At 37.7% G+C, this 18,307-nt stretch overlaps 1 protein-coding gene across 4 annotated transcripts in view; it reads left to right on the forward strand.

The window, feature by feature from the left end:
• Positions 1–18,307, forward strand: part of for (cGMP-dependent protein kinase for) — a 217,285-nt gene that overhangs the window by 96,398 nt on the left and 102,580 nt on the right. For all 4 annotated transcript variants that reach the window (XM_075297789.1, XM_075297791.1, XM_075297790.1 and 1 more), the window contains one exon: positions 1,738–3,730. In XM_075297789.1, the coding sequence (XP_075153904.1) occupies positions 1,797–3,730 (1,934 nt within the window). In that variant the 5' untranslated portion in view covers positions 1,738–1,796. The remainder of the gene's footprint in view (positions 1–1,737; positions 3,731–18,307) is intronic.

An 18,307-nucleotide genomic window follows, 5' to 3' on the forward strand; every position in this document is an offset into this window, starting at 1 on the left:
TTGAATCGCTTATCACACATTCGGGTCTATTTGCCCTAAAAGAAAATACTTTATAAGAAAGGGGAATTTCGTTTGTCTAAAATTTCATTCCGGAGGAAAGTATTTTTTCTTTGGGTGCAGAAATGACGTCTCATCGTCAGTTAAAAGTATTGAATGCAAAATGTGAAAATATCCACTTGACGATTTTAACCCTAAAATGAAAATTATCAAATATTGGGTGAAATGTCTGTGAATATTTTACGTATTTTTAGGCAAAAAATCCCACAAGCCACGATGAAAAAGATATTTCAAATGAAATGAATACCCCTTGATCTGGAAACCGAGAAGAAGTCTTTCGCCCACAGAAATTTCGGCTTTGTTGAAAATGTTGTTTGCTTCCTATGAAAATTTATCTTCTATTCCCCCCAAAAAAATATGTTTAGAGGCAAACAAATATATATTTTTCTACGCTATACTGTTTCCAGTTTTGCTAAAAGTCATCCGTTTAAAATAAAAGATTCCCTCTTGATATATCAAACGGTTTTCATTTAGGACAAAAAGGAAACCTTGTAACGGTTCGAAATATATTCGCCCGTACATACTATTTCCCACTACCTACCACATGATACTCAAATATACGTACTATTACTTATTGCGATCAGTGTAATAATCGTTTTACACCTCTACGTATACTTGCTGTGAGTCACTGTGCCTACTACTTTAGCCCATTATGCCAGTTACATGGCTATGTGATTTCTGGCTCCAATATTTTTTTATTATTTTGTGGTCGATATGGACATAATTCTCATTCACTTCATTGTTACCCCCACTTATAAGGGCAGCCCTTTTAGTGAGTAGGCAGAATTCCAATAGACGGACAAGTCATTTGGCATAGATCCGTCTAATCAAAAGGAGTTCACTCCCATACGCATTCGCTTGCTTCCGCACTAATTGCTTCGGCTTTTAAGGCTGAAGCATCGCCATAACATAAGAAGAGGCGACTTCCAAACGCTCGACGAATTAATCGGGTTAATCGACGATTTTGAACTTCTGAAACGTGATGAAACCCCGACAAACCAAACAGTCAACGACAGCGAATCGTCATCGACCATCACGAACCATCAAAAACCTAATCAACAACCGAATAGTCATCGACTCCGAATCATCTACGACAATCCCGACTTACCAGGACCGAAGCATCGTCCAAGAACGCTGATTCAAAAGATCGTTAACGACAACCGAACAGATCGTTAACAACAAACCCGAATCACCGGACGGTGGCCGACAACGTCTAACAACCTAAACGAATCGACAACGATAAAACCAAAATCAACGAACATAGCTCGTCTTCACGGTCGTCAAATCAACAATGAGCCTCAGCAACGAATATCCACGACAACCTTGAATTCTAAGCTTATAAAACGAATTACTATTGTACGTATATACGATAAAACAACCATCAATAAAACCGGTACTGTTCAACCTATTAAGGCATAAATCGTTTGTTTTAATTTTAGGGTTTGTGGGTCCTTAAAGGTAATCCTGGACAACTACTGGTCTATCACCGCCTACGACAAAACCACGTTATAACCTTTAAAGAAAATTTCATTTGGGGGAAACGAATTATTTGATTGCTTCTGGTTGCCCACAGCAATCGCTATATCTATGTTATTTTTCAATTAACTACTTTGAATAGAACAAATCTCATAAAATTCTAAACTCTAACTTTGCAACTTCTATTTCTTTTTTTCGTTTCAGGGCTTTTGTGGAAGTATTGGCGATAAACGTTTTTGCGGTTAATCGTCAAAATCGCTTGCATGCGCATTTGTTTTGATCGGCTGTGCTTCGCCAGAGAGAGGCCAGCCTCAACAGATAACAACCATAGAGCGAATAATGCTACTTCCCCGCAAACGCAGCAGCATTCACTTTATACCCCATATGATGTTAATAAACCTAGTCCAAATTCAAATGCCAGTAGTGTCATTACCCAAAGTCCTAGTACCCAAACTACAACAACAACAATAGCAACACTAGCACAACAACAACAGCAATACGAACAACAAAACCAAAAAAGCTTCCGCTCATCCAAACAGCCATCATCCAAGTTTTCAATATCCACGTACAGATCTGTTGCCACATTTGGACCAACGGATGGTGCCTCAATTAATGCCTTGGATCCTCCTCCTCCCCACCTCAATGTTCCTCAATTAGGCTCTGGGCCCAAGGAAGCATTAGCAGCCATAAGTGGCGATCATTTCGTCCATAGAAATAACGCATATAATTTAGAATTAGGAGGAGATCAAAGAATCAGTCCATCGCACATCGACAATTCATCAAAGTCATTATTGTTATTGTCGAATGCCCAACAACAAACGGTAGCAGCAACAACAACAACAAATTCAACGGCAGCAATATCACGAATAGAGGGAAAATCCGAAGGAAATCAAACAACACCCACGTCGTCGTCGTCCAACATAAATATTTTGGAAAAACAATCTTCTTTGGCTACCACCTCTTTGAGCAAAGCGGAAATTTTCCCACCAAAGGCAGCCAACGAAGACGCTGCAAAAAATAAACAAAAAGAAGACTTCAGTTCAGACGCTAGATCAGCTGCGACAGCGACAGCAGTAGGAGAAAACATTGAATTGCGTCAAAGCAACGACGTTAGCAACAAAGATCGTCTAGATCATCAACCACAGAGTGACGCTGCAACATCGAGCAGCGAGCACACCGACAACGCCAACATAGTCATTGCCAACGGCATAGTCGTCAACTCAACCGAGGCAGCAGAATCGTCATCAGCAGCATCATCAATATCAGCTAAAATGCAGCAAGAACCGAATGCCAACATCCAGTTCCAACCCGATTTGGGTCTCGTGAACAACAATAATTTGCAAGCGCTTGGCGGTACTCTAATCGATAATAGCACCGGTGCCATACGTCTATCATTGCCTCTCAATACCGCAGACGTACTAACGCATACCCTCATCTACGGTACAGTGCCCGCGGGGGCGCCACAACTCAACGCTGATCCCAATTTACAAACCCGCAATTATTTGCATCAACAGGAGCTGAATCTACAGCAACGCTATCAGCATCTGCAACAGTTTAATGCCCAAACACAAGGACTCTACGCGACCAGTCCATCAGGAGGACCCATAATACTACAGCCCACCGCCGGTGGTACTCCCGTGGGAGCGGTATATACCACCACCACACAACCAGACTATTGTACGCAACAGAAACTTTTGGCTGCCCAAATGCAGGGTCTGTGTATCTCAACGCCTAATGCCACATCGAGCCCCGTTAATGCGTCGGGCGGTGTCATGGATCCTACCGCAGGCGGTGGTTTCAATGTACACAACAGCAACAATAACACAGCCTATGTGCCGGCCACAGCTCAAGAGGAGCGTCTGATACAATGCATACAGGCCAAGGATTTGAAAATTCAGGAAATGCAAAGGGCCCTCCAATACAAGGACAATGAAATTGCCGAACTCAAATCCCATCTGGATAAATTTCAGAGTGTTTTTCCCTTTTCACGTAGTGGAGCCACAACACCCTGCGGTGGAGTCTCAAGTAGTGGTAGTGGAAGTGGTGGTGGTGCAACAGCAGCTGCTGGGGGTAGTATTCGCAAGTCTGGTCAATCGTTTCAGCGACAACGTGCTCAGGGTATATCAGCAGAACCGCAAAGTGAATCATCGGTGTTGCTGAATAATGTAACGTTCCCGAAATACGATAAAGATGACAAGTGAGTAGAAAGTCCATTTTATGTATTTTTGTGTGTTTGATTTACACAACAAGAGATAGGGCCCTTAGAGCCTTTAAATGCGGGGGCCTTGTTTTTATATCGACCCAAATTTCTTAATAAGTGGCTATAGCCAGCTGTGCTGTCATTCTTCTCTTCGTTCATTTCTATTCATTGTTGCGAAAAGAGTTCAAGGTCATCTATTTTGGATATAATCCGAAATCTGAAAGTGGAAAATACATGTGTAGTATTTTCTTTCTGAAAACTTTGAAATTTGAACATTATGTGCAATCAGTGTTGCCGTTGTGTCACATTTTTCGTATTATTTTATTTATTTTTATTTTGAAGTCGAAATTCGTTCTGATCCAGGATGTGTGATATATGCCATGATAAATAATCATGTTTATTAGTCTAATACCATTTTTTTGTGAAAACTTCTTCCTAATGTTACCTTGGTGTCACTTTAAAGCAGGTACTATGTTCCCTTTTCGCTTTGAAAATTTCGCAGTTATTTTATTAAAATAGCATAATTTAAAGCAGACAATTGATTAACACCTTTTTCTTTGTCGAGATTTCGTCAAGATTTAATAGGAATATTTTTCTTTTCATGAATAATTTTAATTATTTCAGAAAAAGTAATCGCGAAAATAATGTGATTTTCAACTCGAAATATGAACATAATACCGGCCTTTAGTGGAAAATGTATTACTCTTTTCCAGCAATGACATTTTTGTGGAACTAAATGCCATATTTTGTACAGTTTTGTGTCACATTTTTTGTAAAACTCTTTCGAAGCGAATATATTTTTTAATTTGTAATTTCAAATTACCTTAAGACTACGTATGTTTTCGATGTCTTAACATATAAACTAGAAATCGCATCCCAAACAATATCTATGAGGTCTTTTCCTAATTCTGATAATGTTCTCAAGCGAAAACGAATGTCCCCTGAAAGTATGCAAAGAAAATTGGTAAATCCAGTTATAAAAGAAGTGATTTTGAATAAAATGAATGTCCAAGAAAGTAGAATTGCCATTTTCGAATTTCGAAAATTTGAAAGTTGTGCTGAATTGTGCTAGGTTTGTGCCGATTTTTTGCTGCAATTTGTTTTTTAAAATTTTATCAAATAGCCGAGATATTTGGAAAAAAACGTTTTTGAACAAAATTTTTGCCAGAATCAAAGTGTACAATATCTATTACAAATATGTGGCACAACAGTATCACAGGTTGAAACAAGTATATACGGCCGTAAGTTCGCAAGGCCGAATCTTATGTACCCTCCACCATGGATTGCCTAGAAACTTCTACGAAAGACTGTCATCCACAAATTTGAACTCACTCGGATGAAATTTGCTCCTCCAAGAGGCTCCTAAACCAAATCTCAGTATCGGTTTATATGGGGGCTATGAATGATTATGGACTGATATGGTTATGGTTGTTAAATATCATATACTACCACCATGTACCAAATTTCAACCAGATCGGATGAATTTTGCTTTTCCAAAAGGCACTGGAGGTCAAATCTGGCGATCGGTTTATATGGGAGCTATATATAATTATGGACTGATAGGAAACAATTTCTGCATGGTTGTTGGATACCATATACTAACATCTCGTACCAATTTCAACCGAATGGGAAGAATTTTGCTCTGCCAAGGTGCTCCGGAGGTCAAATCTGGTGATCGGTTTATAAGGGGGCTATATATATTTATGGACCAATTTTTGCATGGTCATTAGAGACCATATATTAACATCATGTACAAAATTTCAGCCGGATCGGATGAAATTTGTTGCTCTTAGAGGCTCTGCAAGCCAAATCGGGGGATCGGTTTATATGGGGGCTATATATAATTATGAACCGATGTGTACCAATTTTTGCATGGTTTTAGAAACCATATACTAACACCATGTACCAAATTTCAGCCGGATCGGATGAAATTTGCTTCTCTTAGAGGCTCCGCAAGCCAAATCAGGGGATCGGTTTATATGGGGGCTATATATAATTATCGACCGATGTGAACCAATTTTTGCATGGTTGTTAGAGACCATATACTAACACCATGTACCACATTTCAGCCGGATCGGATGAAATTTGCTTCTCTTAGAGGCCTCGCAAGCCAAATTTGTTTATATGAGGGCTATACGTAAAAGTGGACCGATATGGCCCATTTACAATACCATCCGACCTACATCAATAACAACTACTTGTGCCAAGTTTCAAGTCGATATCTTATTTCGTTCGGAAGTTAGCGTGATTTCAACAAACGGACGGACGGACGGACATGCTCAGATCGACTCAGATTTTCACCACGACCCAGAATATATATACTTCATGGGGTCTTAGATCAATATTTCGATGTGTTACAAACGGAATGACAAAGCTAATATACCCCCCATCCTATGGTGGAGGGTATAAAAATGGGAAATTTTTATGGAATTCCGATAATATATTTAAAAAAAAAAACAAGTAAGGAAAGTCTAAAGTCGGGCGGGGCCGACTATATTATACCCTGCACCACTTAGTAGATCTAAATTTTCGATACAATATCACATTCGTCAAACGTGTTGGGGGCTATATATAAAGGTTTGTCCCAAATACATACATTTAAATATCACTCGATCTGGACAGAATATGATAGACTTCTACAAAATCTTTAGACTCAAAATTTAAGTCGGCTAATGCACTAGTGTGGAACACAATGTTAGTAAAAAATATTGGAAACATTTAAATCTGAAGCAAGTTTAAGGAAACTTCGCAAAAGTTTATTTATGATTTATCGCTCGATATATATGTATTAGAAGTTTAGGAAAATTAGAGTCATTTTTACAACTTTTCGACTAAGCAGTGGCGATTTTACAAGGAAAATGTTGGTATTTTGACCATTTTTGTCGAAATCAGAAAAACATATGTATGGGAGCTATATCTAAATCTCAACCGATTACAACCAAATTTGGCACGCATAGCACCAATGCTAATTCTACTCCCTGTGCAAAATTTCAACTAAATCGGAGTTAAAAATTGGCCTCTGTGGTCATATGAGTGTAAATCGGACGAAAGCTATATATGGGAGATATATCTAAATCTGAACCGATTTCAACCAAATTTGGCACGCATAGCTACAATGCTAATTCTACTGTCTGTGCAAAATTTCAACTAAATTGGAGCAAAAAATTGGCCTCTGTGGTCATATGAGTGTAAATGGGGCGGAAGCTATATATGGGAGCTATATCTAAATCTGAACCGATTTCAACCAAATTTGGCACGCATAGCTACAATGCTAATTCTACTCCCTGTGCAAAATTTCAACCAAATTGGGATAAAACTCTGGCTTCTGGGACCGTATTAGTCCATATCGGCCGAAAGCTATATATGGGAGCTATATCTAAATCTGAACCGATTTCAACCAAATTTAGCACGCATAGTTACAATGCTAATTCTACTCCCTGTGCAAAATTTCAACTAAATCGGAGCAAAAAATTGGCCTCTGTGGTCATATGAGTGTAAATCGGGCGAATGCAATATATGGGAGCTATATCTAAATCTGAACCGATTTCAACCAAATTTGGCACGTATAGCTACAATGCTAGAGAGAAGTTCACCACTGTGGTATCACAATGGACTGAATAGTCTAAGTGAGCCTAATACATCGGGCTGCCACATAACCTAACCTAACCTAACCTACAATGCTAATTCTACTCTCTGTGCAAAACCAAATTGGGGTAAAACTCTGGCTTTTGGGACCGTATTAGTCCATATCGGGCGAAAGATATATATGGGAGCTATATCTAAATCTTAACCGATTTCTTCCAAAATCAATAGGGATCTATTCTGAGCCAAAACACATACTTGTGCCAAATTTGAAGTCGATTGGACTAAAACTGCGACCTAGACTTTGATTACAAAAATGTGTTCACGGACAGACGGACATCGCTATATCGACTCAGGAGCCTACCCTGAGCATTTTTGCCAAAGACACCATGTGTCTATCTCGTCTCCTTCTGGGTGTTGCAAACATATGCACTAACTTATAATACCCTGTTCCACAGTGTGGAGCAGGGTATAAAAACTACAAATAAAAGGATACAGTGAAAGGGCATTGTTTATAAAAATAGGATTAAGTACATAGAGACAAGAGAACTGTATCTAAATCTGATATGGGTGATATTTTCAATAGGGTCAATAGAATCATTTTTCTAGATATCGGGTGAGGCGAGTAAGCTCTCCATATCCAAATTTCATCGAATAAAAATTGTCCCAAATAGACAGATGGACGGACAAGAAGGAAGAAGTAAGGACTCGATTAACTCAGAAATCTAGTTTCAACAAATTTTCTACAGAAAGCAAGAATATCTGTATCAAACTTTGATCGGGTCGCACTATTATTAACTACAGACAGACGGACATTGGTAAATCATCCTATAAATCATCGTTGATCTGGTACTACAAGTAGACGGGAATGACTCGATAAATACTTCATCTAGACTGTCATTTGCACACACAGCTGATTTGACTGAAAATTTCAGTTGAGATGATAAGCATGGCCATGAGGAAGTTGTCGGCTCGATGGGTTTCTCGTTTCCTCACTCCGTACTATAAATGCAAAAGTGAGACAATTTCAGAGCAGTGTTTGACACTGTTTCGGAATTTATCGGAGTTTCTAAGATGCTTCCTAAAAGTAGCCGGATCTTGCTGTGTACCAGAGACAAAGACGAATCGAAATGGCATCCGAAGACGCCCCAAATTCCCTTCCTTAGATGGCTAACCAGTTTCTATGTGGTTCCACATTGATAAAGGATGAGGTTTCGATAAGGGATAAAGTGATACAATATCCACGATCTCTTATTTGTAAGCTATGCAGCTGAGGCAATAGGCATTTCAAAAGTTCGTCTGCTTCATAATCCTTCGCAAAATGTTGAATATCTGTGATGTTTCAATACAAATCTGTATCCATACTATTTCCAACCATAATTGATGACAATTCAATTAGATAACAAATTCCCTTTACGCTTATGCTTCTGTTAACCCTAGACAGTCATCCTTCGTCAAAATGACGACGCTAATTTAATTTTTCCATTTGAAATGCATTTTAGTCGATTGGAAAATTATAAATTTAAGTTATATTAATTCAACTATTTTATGCATTTTTGTTTTATACTAATTGAAAACTAATTCAATAAGAAAATAAAATCAATTTTGGTTCTCATTTTTGCTCATGATGTAAAATATAGCGTCTTGAAATAGGCCGTAGTCAAAATGACGAAGGATGACGTTAGTGTACAAAAAATAAGGATGACTTTCCAGGGTTAAACATATCTCTGAATTATAATTCAACCAATAAAAAAGTCAATACCTCCTAATGTCAATGACAAGAAGAAACCATTGAAGCCCGACCATATGTACATAAAATTAGGCAACCACATAGCAAAACGTAAATGATCGATTTTTAATTGACGCCATTAATTGTTTTGCCCCAGGCCAAATTGCCAACCGAGCCATAGCACCAACATCAGAAAAAAGGCCCATCCAAATATATGCCTATCTATATTCTGTCTGTCTGTCTGCCTGTATGTCTGTCTGAGTTTCTCTGCAACGATTAGGAAAATATTTATATAAAATTCACCACAAAAAAAAAGAGTTGGCAACATTTTTGGCGTAGGCGTTCACACACCCTGTCTGTCAGCAAATGATTTACTTGGAAAAGTCTCAAATTCCGCAAAAGTGCAAAAGCGTGCGACTTATCGTCCTATCCAGATGGTGTGTCATGTCAAATCAGCCACACTCCAATCGTAACACTGTCTGGAAGTGTGGTTCATTAGAAAATTCTAATGCCCCCTATAGCTTTATTAACACAGCTGTCAATAAGAAGGTGCGTAATGGGTTCCACCTCCCTTTATAAAAAGGCATAATGGGTAGGAATGTCATATCGAAAATTTTAATGGGTCCCAATAAAAAACGATAGTGGTTGGGATCCCAAACTTTAAACGCGGAAATAGTTAGGAAATAGTTTAGATCATTATAGGACAAATGTACTCTAGTTTCACGTCCTCTTCATAGGGATTTAGTTTTTTTTTGTTGTCAATTACTAATTTTTAAACTAAATTATTTTTTTTAATTACAAAAATGTGTGCATTCGAACTTTATCTTAACCTCAATGATATGACACCTATCCTTATGGACGAGTTCAAAGTAGGGTCTAAGGTTAAGTAGGGTCCTAGTTGTTTAGGTTCACTTAGACTATTCACTCCGTTGTGAAACCAAAAGTGGTGAACTTCTGTCTATCAATGAGAACTGCCCGATTCTATATTTAGCTCAATGACCTCCTTTTGATAGCCAAGTCCGAACGGCTTTTCACAATACGCTGAAACTACTTAGGGTAGAGTTTGGTCCAAACTACCATTTCACCCCCTTGTTTAAGGGTCTTAGTTTTCAAGTTTTGTGAATCTAGACTTTATCTTAATCTCAATGATATGACACCTATCCTTATGACCGACTTCAAATAGGGTCTTATACAGAAAAGAATATTTTTTGTTTTCAATCACGAAATTAATTGAATCAATTATTTTTTAATTGAAATTTCTTCAATCACAGAAATGATAGTATCAATTAAAAAAAATAATTGATGCTACTAATTTTTGTTTCAATTAAAGAATTTGTTGAATCAATTAAATTTCTAATTGACAGCCTGTTTCTGTATGTCGAACGAGCTCTATCGATCGATTGAAATGGAGACAAACAGCTGAATTTATAATGAAACATCAGCTGTTTCTGTGCATTTCAGTCGATCGATAGCTCGTTCGACATACAGAAACAGTTTGTGAATATTTTTTAAAACTCAACTCTTTTATCACGGAAATGGTAGTATCAATCACCAAAGTCAATTATAAAATATAATTGATCCAATTAAAAAATTAATTGATACAATTAATTTTGTGATTGATGTTTGTTTCAATTAAAAAAAATTGTCGAATCAAACTTTTAATTGAATATTTTTTAAAATTCAATTAAAATTTTAATTAGAAAAATTTTGGCGATATTTTTTTCTGTGTAGTATTCGAGTTTTTAGCATAAATATTTCAAAACTACTTAGTCGGGAGTATTGAGACATCAATGCATTTTCATAATTAGTCGAAGTAGCGTTATTTGTAAAATCGATTCTTTTTCCATATTAAATGAGTTTTTCTCTAGGAATTAAGATTTTGGTTCGAATAGGTAACCATACTTTCCCCAATGGCATCCCTAATAACCGTTTGGTGTGTGGTTTTGCCTAAAAAACAAAGCATTTAATGTCAGACATTATTTGGTCATATTCGATGTTTTAAGTCTGTCGATTGTCATTTTTTGTATGCGACATAATTTCGATCTGTCAAAATTTCCATGTTTAGTTATCACACATTGTGTGTTCAAGACGACAGATGGCAGTGTTGCAGTCAATATCTGCTTTACTGCCCATTGGGTAAACTATGTCGCCTCTCAAATCAACTCAATCCCATTTGATTGCGAACGTTTGTCTGATTTACATGTTTGTCACAACTATGACACTTTGCAAATTGAGATTTCTTTTCGGTTGCAACGACGCGTCGTCATCGCAGCCAGACAGAAGGCGTTGAACAGGCCAGACATACGTTGGAAAAAAAATCACAGCAATTAAAAATACTGAGCTTAGTGACAGAACAGTCAGCGTCGTGATTGTGTGCGACATTTGCGGAAAAGCGATTGCTAAGCAATTTCAGTTTTTTTTTTTGGTTTTTGAAAAATCAATATTTTTATTTATAATAGATTGGCAGACAAATGGTCCAGCCAAAAGACGTATGGCGGATATATAGCTCCCAAGACAGATCGATTGACAGATGAATTCAAAATACCACAAAAAAGTTCAGTAATAATCACAATAATTGGATGCCGTTTGTAAATAAAAACCCAGAAAATAAAATGATTTAATGCCCATATACTTGTCTCCAACACGTGGATAAATAAATTGCATGCAGTCTATTGCGATTTATTTTGCTTTAGGGAGAAAATTGCCATTTCAAAAGAACGCCAACTGTTTAATGGATTTGCATAAATGGGTTTGGGAAAATTGAAAAGTGCGTTTCTATTGACACTTTTCGAGTTGCTGATCCTTAATAGAAATATAGTTTTTTCTGCATTTCTACAAGTTATTTAATCATGTTTTGTTTTTCTATATCTAAGGAGTATATGCCGAGACATAACCTAAGGATATATTTTACACTTGGTGTAAATAAATTAAATACAACATTCAGAAGAAAAAAATGGGGCATTATTGCATAGTAGTTTCAAAATTTATAAAATTTTTCATGTGTATGAAAAGTTGAAAGGGGTCTAAAATAGTTATGGCCAGTTTCTCATCTTCCGATTAATTTTAAGCGGAGGATAGACCTCCGGTTAGTAAAATTTTTGTATGGGATCAGCTGTTTTATCGACACGATAAATAATAACAAGACATTGAGAAACTGGCCCTTATTCTCTTATAGAAGGTTGCGTGTCATTCATTTGATAAGAACTAAAAAATGTTAGAACCAAGTACGGTGGGTTTAATGGCGGATGCCGTAACAATCCATGATCGTATACCTAAAGTGGCCATAGTTGCCGAGTGTGGCATTCTGACGCCAATAAGATGGTCATGGGAGAATGGGACCCCACAACACATACCAAAGGTAAATAACTGATGCACCGACGTATCGAAGATGGGCGAGAGGACGGGACTGGGCGTATATTTGGAAGACCCAGACACCAAAATACTATTCCGATTACTGGACCACAAAACAATCCTGCAAGTAGAACGGAATGTGTTAATTGCATCGGAAATAACACGAGGCTACGAAACGTGAACATTTTCACTGATTGCCGGAGGACACTGAAGGCAATAGCAGACCTTATGGTTCGAGCGCGTATTAAAATACAAAAGAATGATCAAAGGATACATATAGCGTATATGTGTGATGGGACACGCTTGAATAAGAGGAAACGTAAAGGTAAACGATCTACCGATAAGAGCTAGGACACACAGGGAAGTGAACGTAGAGAACGCAAAGCCCATAAAGGCAACGAATGAATGGGCAAGGGAGACACATAAAGCGATGTGGACCAATGTAAAGATAGGAAGGACGATGAAAATATTACTAGGTGACCCAGACAACAGAGAATGGGACAACAGGCAGGAGGACCGTGGGACAACAGGCAGGAAGGATAGGGAAATGAAAATAATGCATACTTGCTTATATATAAGAACTTGGGTTGACTTGCCGCATGGTTTTTTTTCTCCAAATTCATGCCAGAATTGTTCAAAATTTTGCTCCACTTTATAAGGTCTAAGATATTTTTTACCGCTAAAAATCGTCTTAAACGTGAAAGAGTCCCTAAATTAAGGGAAAAACCCCCTAACCTGTCAACACTGATCGGAATAATGATTGAGAACCTAAAATTGAGAGCTCATCTGTGCTGAATAACAGCCGCAGAGGATGGTGCATGTGGGGCGAGTTTAGAGGATTATGATACCTTGACACCCTTTCTTTGTCACTGCCCTGCCTATACTAGGCAAAGATTTGACCATATCGGTGAAGAGGGGATTCAAAGCCGGACCCAGCTTGGAAACAGGAACGTGAAGAACCACTTCGCAAATGTATAATTTTATACAATATTTACAGTCAAAAAAGGTTTACTTGAATCCAAAGACCTTCTCTTATGGATTTTGCACTTAAAAAAATATTTTCATGAGGTCAAAGATTTCATGTCTTTAAAATACGAATGCAAATTTTGCTTTGCATAGAAGACGCATAAAGCTTTTTTCCTTGTCCAAAAGTCGATAAACTTTTCAATGAAGTCGTATTATCCTTATAATTAAGTGATTTCACTTAAAAATGGGTATCATAATATGAAAGAAAAAATGTTTGGGCTAAGGTCAACTTGACTTTAATAATTCAGAAAAATTCTTTAAAATTAATGAAATTGTCTTTAAATTTGTTGTCTTTTTGCATCTGGACTACAAAGCAACAAATCATTCAAATATAGGACATGTTTTTTCAACACTTTATTTTAAAGATGTTTTTTACTTGAAACATTAAGGGTGATACGGTCAAAATTTGGTCAATATAAACTTGACGTATTTCTTTCAATTTTGCATTTAAGAAACCTGAACACCCCTCATTTTGAAGGTGTATGTGTGTAGAATGTTGCTCCTATTTTGATTTTGGAATTCACTCTTCAGTTGTCAAAATGCCGTCCAAGCAAGAAGAGCAGCGTATCAAAATTTTGCTCGTGCATCGCGACAATCCGACAATACTCGCAGGCAAAGCTGGCAAAATCGCTAAAAGTTGCCAAATCACGTTTGTCGACAGCCAGGAAGTCTGGATCGGGGGGAAATCGAAAACCGGAAGCCGCTGAGACGACAAAGAGAGTTGCTGGTAGTTTCAAGCGAAACCCTAACCTCTCTCTCCGAGATGCCGCAAATAAGCTGGGTGTATCGTCTACAACCGTACATCGAGCCAAAAAACGAGCCGGACTATCGACTTGCACTATCGAAGGTAGTGACTCCAAATCGCGATAAACAAAATACGACGGCCAAAGCGCGATCCCCGACGATGCTGACGAAGTTTGACTGTGTGGTAATGGACGACGAAACCTACGTCAAAGCCGACTACAAGCAGCTTCCGGGACAGGAGTTTTATACGGCAAAAGGAAGGGGAAAGGTAGCAGATATTTTCAAGCACATAAAACTGTCAAAGTTCGCAAAGAAATATCTGGTTTGGCAAGCCATCTGTACCTGCGGCTTGGAAAGCAGCATTTTCATAGCTTCCGGGACTGTCAACCAAGAAATTTACGTGAAAGAGTGTTCGAATAAACGTCTGCTGCCTTTCCTGAAGAAACACGGTTGTTCCGTACTGTTTTGGTCGGATTTGGAATCTTGCCATTACTGTAAAAAGGCCATGGAGTGGTACGCCGCCAACAACGTGCAGGTGGTTCCCAAGGACAAGAACCCTCCCAACACGCCAGAGCTCCGCCCAATTGAGAAATACTGGGCTATTGTCAAGCGGAACCTAAAGAAGACCAAAAAACTGCTAAGGACGAGCAGCAGTTCAAGGCAAACTGGCTTTCTGCGTATCACCCTTTACAGGGTGATACGGTCAAAATTTGGTCAAGCAAGTACACAAAACCCAAATTTAAAAGAGAATTGTGTCTTAAAAGTATACTTACTTGTATTCTCCGTTTTTTGGCTCGGAATCAATACCAAAATTTTTAAAGTAAAGACAAAATCTTTGGAAACGGGCATGCTTTTGTTTTCAGTGTGGTATTGATTTCGATCCCGATAAAGATTTTTTTACCATTTTTCGTTTGCCCAACTTCAGTTAAAACTTCTGCTTTGTTCAAATAACTGACGGTAATTTAGATTTAAATGTTTTCGTATAAAGAATTTAATAATACATTTCTGTCAACTGTTTGTCACTTTCCCGTCGCGTACTTCAATACAAATAACTCTGCACAAAATGACAAATTAACTTCACAAAATGAATTATGAACGACGACAAGTAGCCAAATATAACAAGAAAAAACTGCTCAATTACCATTTGATTGACGGGCATACATTAATATTGGCAAAACTCTAAAACCAAAACTAAGTGAGTTAAATGAGGCTCATGTTTTTTGTTTGTTTGTGAGGAAACCAAAAATAAAATATTTTTTTATAGTGTTTGTTGAAAGTTGCACATATAATTAATCCCTGAGAAACCCCTATCTCCCATAATAGGCTAGCTGTCATGTCGACAACGATCATGGGTAATCTTAGATTGTGAAGCAATACGAAAAAAATATATAGAAAAGATATGGATACCTCAATACAATAGAATGACAAAGTGGGCTAATGCAAGTTCAAAGCCATATGGTAAGACAGATTTTCTTAAATAGTTTTCAGAAAACAAGTTGGTTTTATTTTCCAAGAAGATAAATTTTTATTATATCGCAAAGATTTTTTTAATATTGGCAAAATTTTCTTCAAGTTGTTCTTTTTTTTCTTTAGGAATTTCAAAACATGGTTTATCAATGTTAAAATTGAAAAAAGGCTCAATATTTAATTTAATTAGTTTAAATACACATAACAGGTTGGCTGATAAGTCCCCGGTCTAACAAAGAAAAACACATTTTTTTGTGAAAATTCGTTTTTATTATTTAACATAGTTCCCTTCAAGAGCGATACAATGATTATAACGACCTTCCAATTTTTTGATACCATTTTGGCAGTACTCCTTCGGTTTTGCCTCAAAATAGGCCTCAGTTTCAGCGATCGCCTCTCCATTGCAGCCAAATTTTTTCCCTGCGAGCATCCTTTTGAGGTCTGAGAACAAGAAAAAGTCGCTGGGGGCCAGATCTGGCTAATACGGTGGGTGGGGAAGCAATTCGAAGCCCAAATCATGAATTTTTGCCATCGTTCTCAATGAATTGTGGCACGGTGCGTTGTCTTGGTGGAACAACACTTTTTTCTTCTTCATATGGGGCCGTTTTGCCGCGGTTTCGACCTTCAAACGCTCCAATAACGCCATATAATAGTCACTGTTGATGGGTTTTCCCTTCTCGAGATAATCGATAAAAATTATTCCATACGCATCCCAAAAAACAGAGGCAATTACTTTGCCAGCGGACTTTTGAGTCTTTCCACGCTTCGGAGACGGTTCACCGGTCGCTGTCCACTCAGCCGACTGTCGATTGGACTCAGGAGTGTAGTGAATTGTCACATATCGACGGAAAAACTCGGGTGTATTACGAGTTAACAGTTGCAAACACCGCTCAGAATCATCAACACGTTGTTGTTTTTGGTCAAATGTGAGCTCGCGCGGCACCCATTTTGCACAGAGCTTCCGCATATCCAAATATTGATGAATAATATGACCGACACGTTCCTTTGATATCTTTAAGGCCTCTGCTATCTCGATCAACTTCATTTTACGGTCATTCAAAATCATTTTATGGATTTTTTTGATGTTTTCGTCGGTAACCACCTCTTTCGGGCGTCCACTGCGTTCACCGTCCCCCGTGCTCATTTCACCAGGCTTGAATTTTGCATACGAATCAATTATTGTTGATTTCCCTGGGGCACAGTCCGGAAACTCATTATCAAGCCAAGTTTTTGCTTCCGCTGTATTTTTTCCTTCAGAAAACAGTATTTTATCAAAACACGAAATTGCTTTTTTTCCATTTTTTCACAATAACAAAAGTTGCTTCACAAAAGACGCTCTATCTCACAAACTAATTGACTTACAGACGTCAAATTTTGACACGAATTATTTGAAGGTTGGTACTATATAAAAATAATATGCATTTAATACTAACGACGCCATCTATGTGTCAGACCGGGGACTTATCAGCCAACCTGTTATGACCCCATTTAAGTTCATGGGTTTAAAAAATTATCCCAAGTGGTTTCACCGCAATGTGGAACGCCGTTCCGATCCGGCTATAAAAAGGAGGTGCCTTGTCATTGAGCTTTACCAGTGTGGCCATTTTTACATTTTTGCAGCTAAATTTAGCATTTATTTTTTGCATTTTTTAGCTTTTTTTTCAATTATAAATTTAGCTTTTTTAGCATTATTCGATCCACAAAATTACAAATATGTTAGTACTTGTTAGAGTAATAAGGTCCTTAATTCAGAGAGGATCAGCTTGACACCGACAATTTAGTATATCAATCAACTGAGAAGAAAAATAGCGATGTCCGTCTGTATATCTGTCCATGTATTTTTGTGTTGAAAATATAGGCCGTAATTCAAATCCAATGGTCCTGGGATATGGCAAAATTTCTTACTTAAATCTGCCCGACAATTGGCGTATTTTTTAATCGATTCTCATTCAATTTTGTAAACCTACTACAACTTCAAAAAGTTTGCAAAATTTTTCCAGATTTAGATCTCATATATATGTATTACCATATTCTTCATAAAATGGCGATATTCTCATTTATTATCACATTTTGATGAACGAAGGCTTCAATGCTGATTTAGCAGCAACAATTTTTGAGATCTGGTTACACTGAGTTTAATATAAAATCGAGCACTCAGTGATAAGAGACAAGTTCACCATTGTGGTATCACAATGGACTGAATAGTCTACACCTATAGAAAAAATCATGAACGGCGTGGTCATTTCTAAACGATTCGTTCATGAAAGTTAATGTGTTGTCGAACTGAGAACAGATAGGGTCAATTTGACAACGTAAAAATGACACCATACGTTGTCAAAACAACAACCAGCATTAATGATCTGAAAACGTAGTGGTTACGAATTTATAAACAAAATTAAAAAAAGACTTCCGCTACCGTGTCTCGAACCTGTATTGCCTGCACGATACGCGTTAACAGTTGCCCCAACAGCAGAGTTGCCATAACAACGGCTAATGGTTATTTGAAGACTTTTCATGGCCAAAGAAAAACGATGGCCATTCATGAAATCATGAACGCCCGTGGACGAAATCGTGAACATTCCGTTTTGATTTTTTGTGAACGTGTCCGTTTCATTTTGACAACGTCCGTTCGCGATTGTGAAACGCAATTTTTTCTATTAGTGTAAGCGAGCCTG

The sequence above is a fragment of the Haematobia irritans genome, chromosome 2 (genome assembly GCF_050003625.1).
Source record: "Haematobia irritans isolate KBUSLIRL chromosome 2, ASM5000362v1, whole genome shotgun sequence".
Taxonomy (NCBI): domain Eukaryota; kingdom Metazoa; phylum Arthropoda; class Insecta; order Diptera; family Muscidae; genus Haematobia; species Haematobia irritans.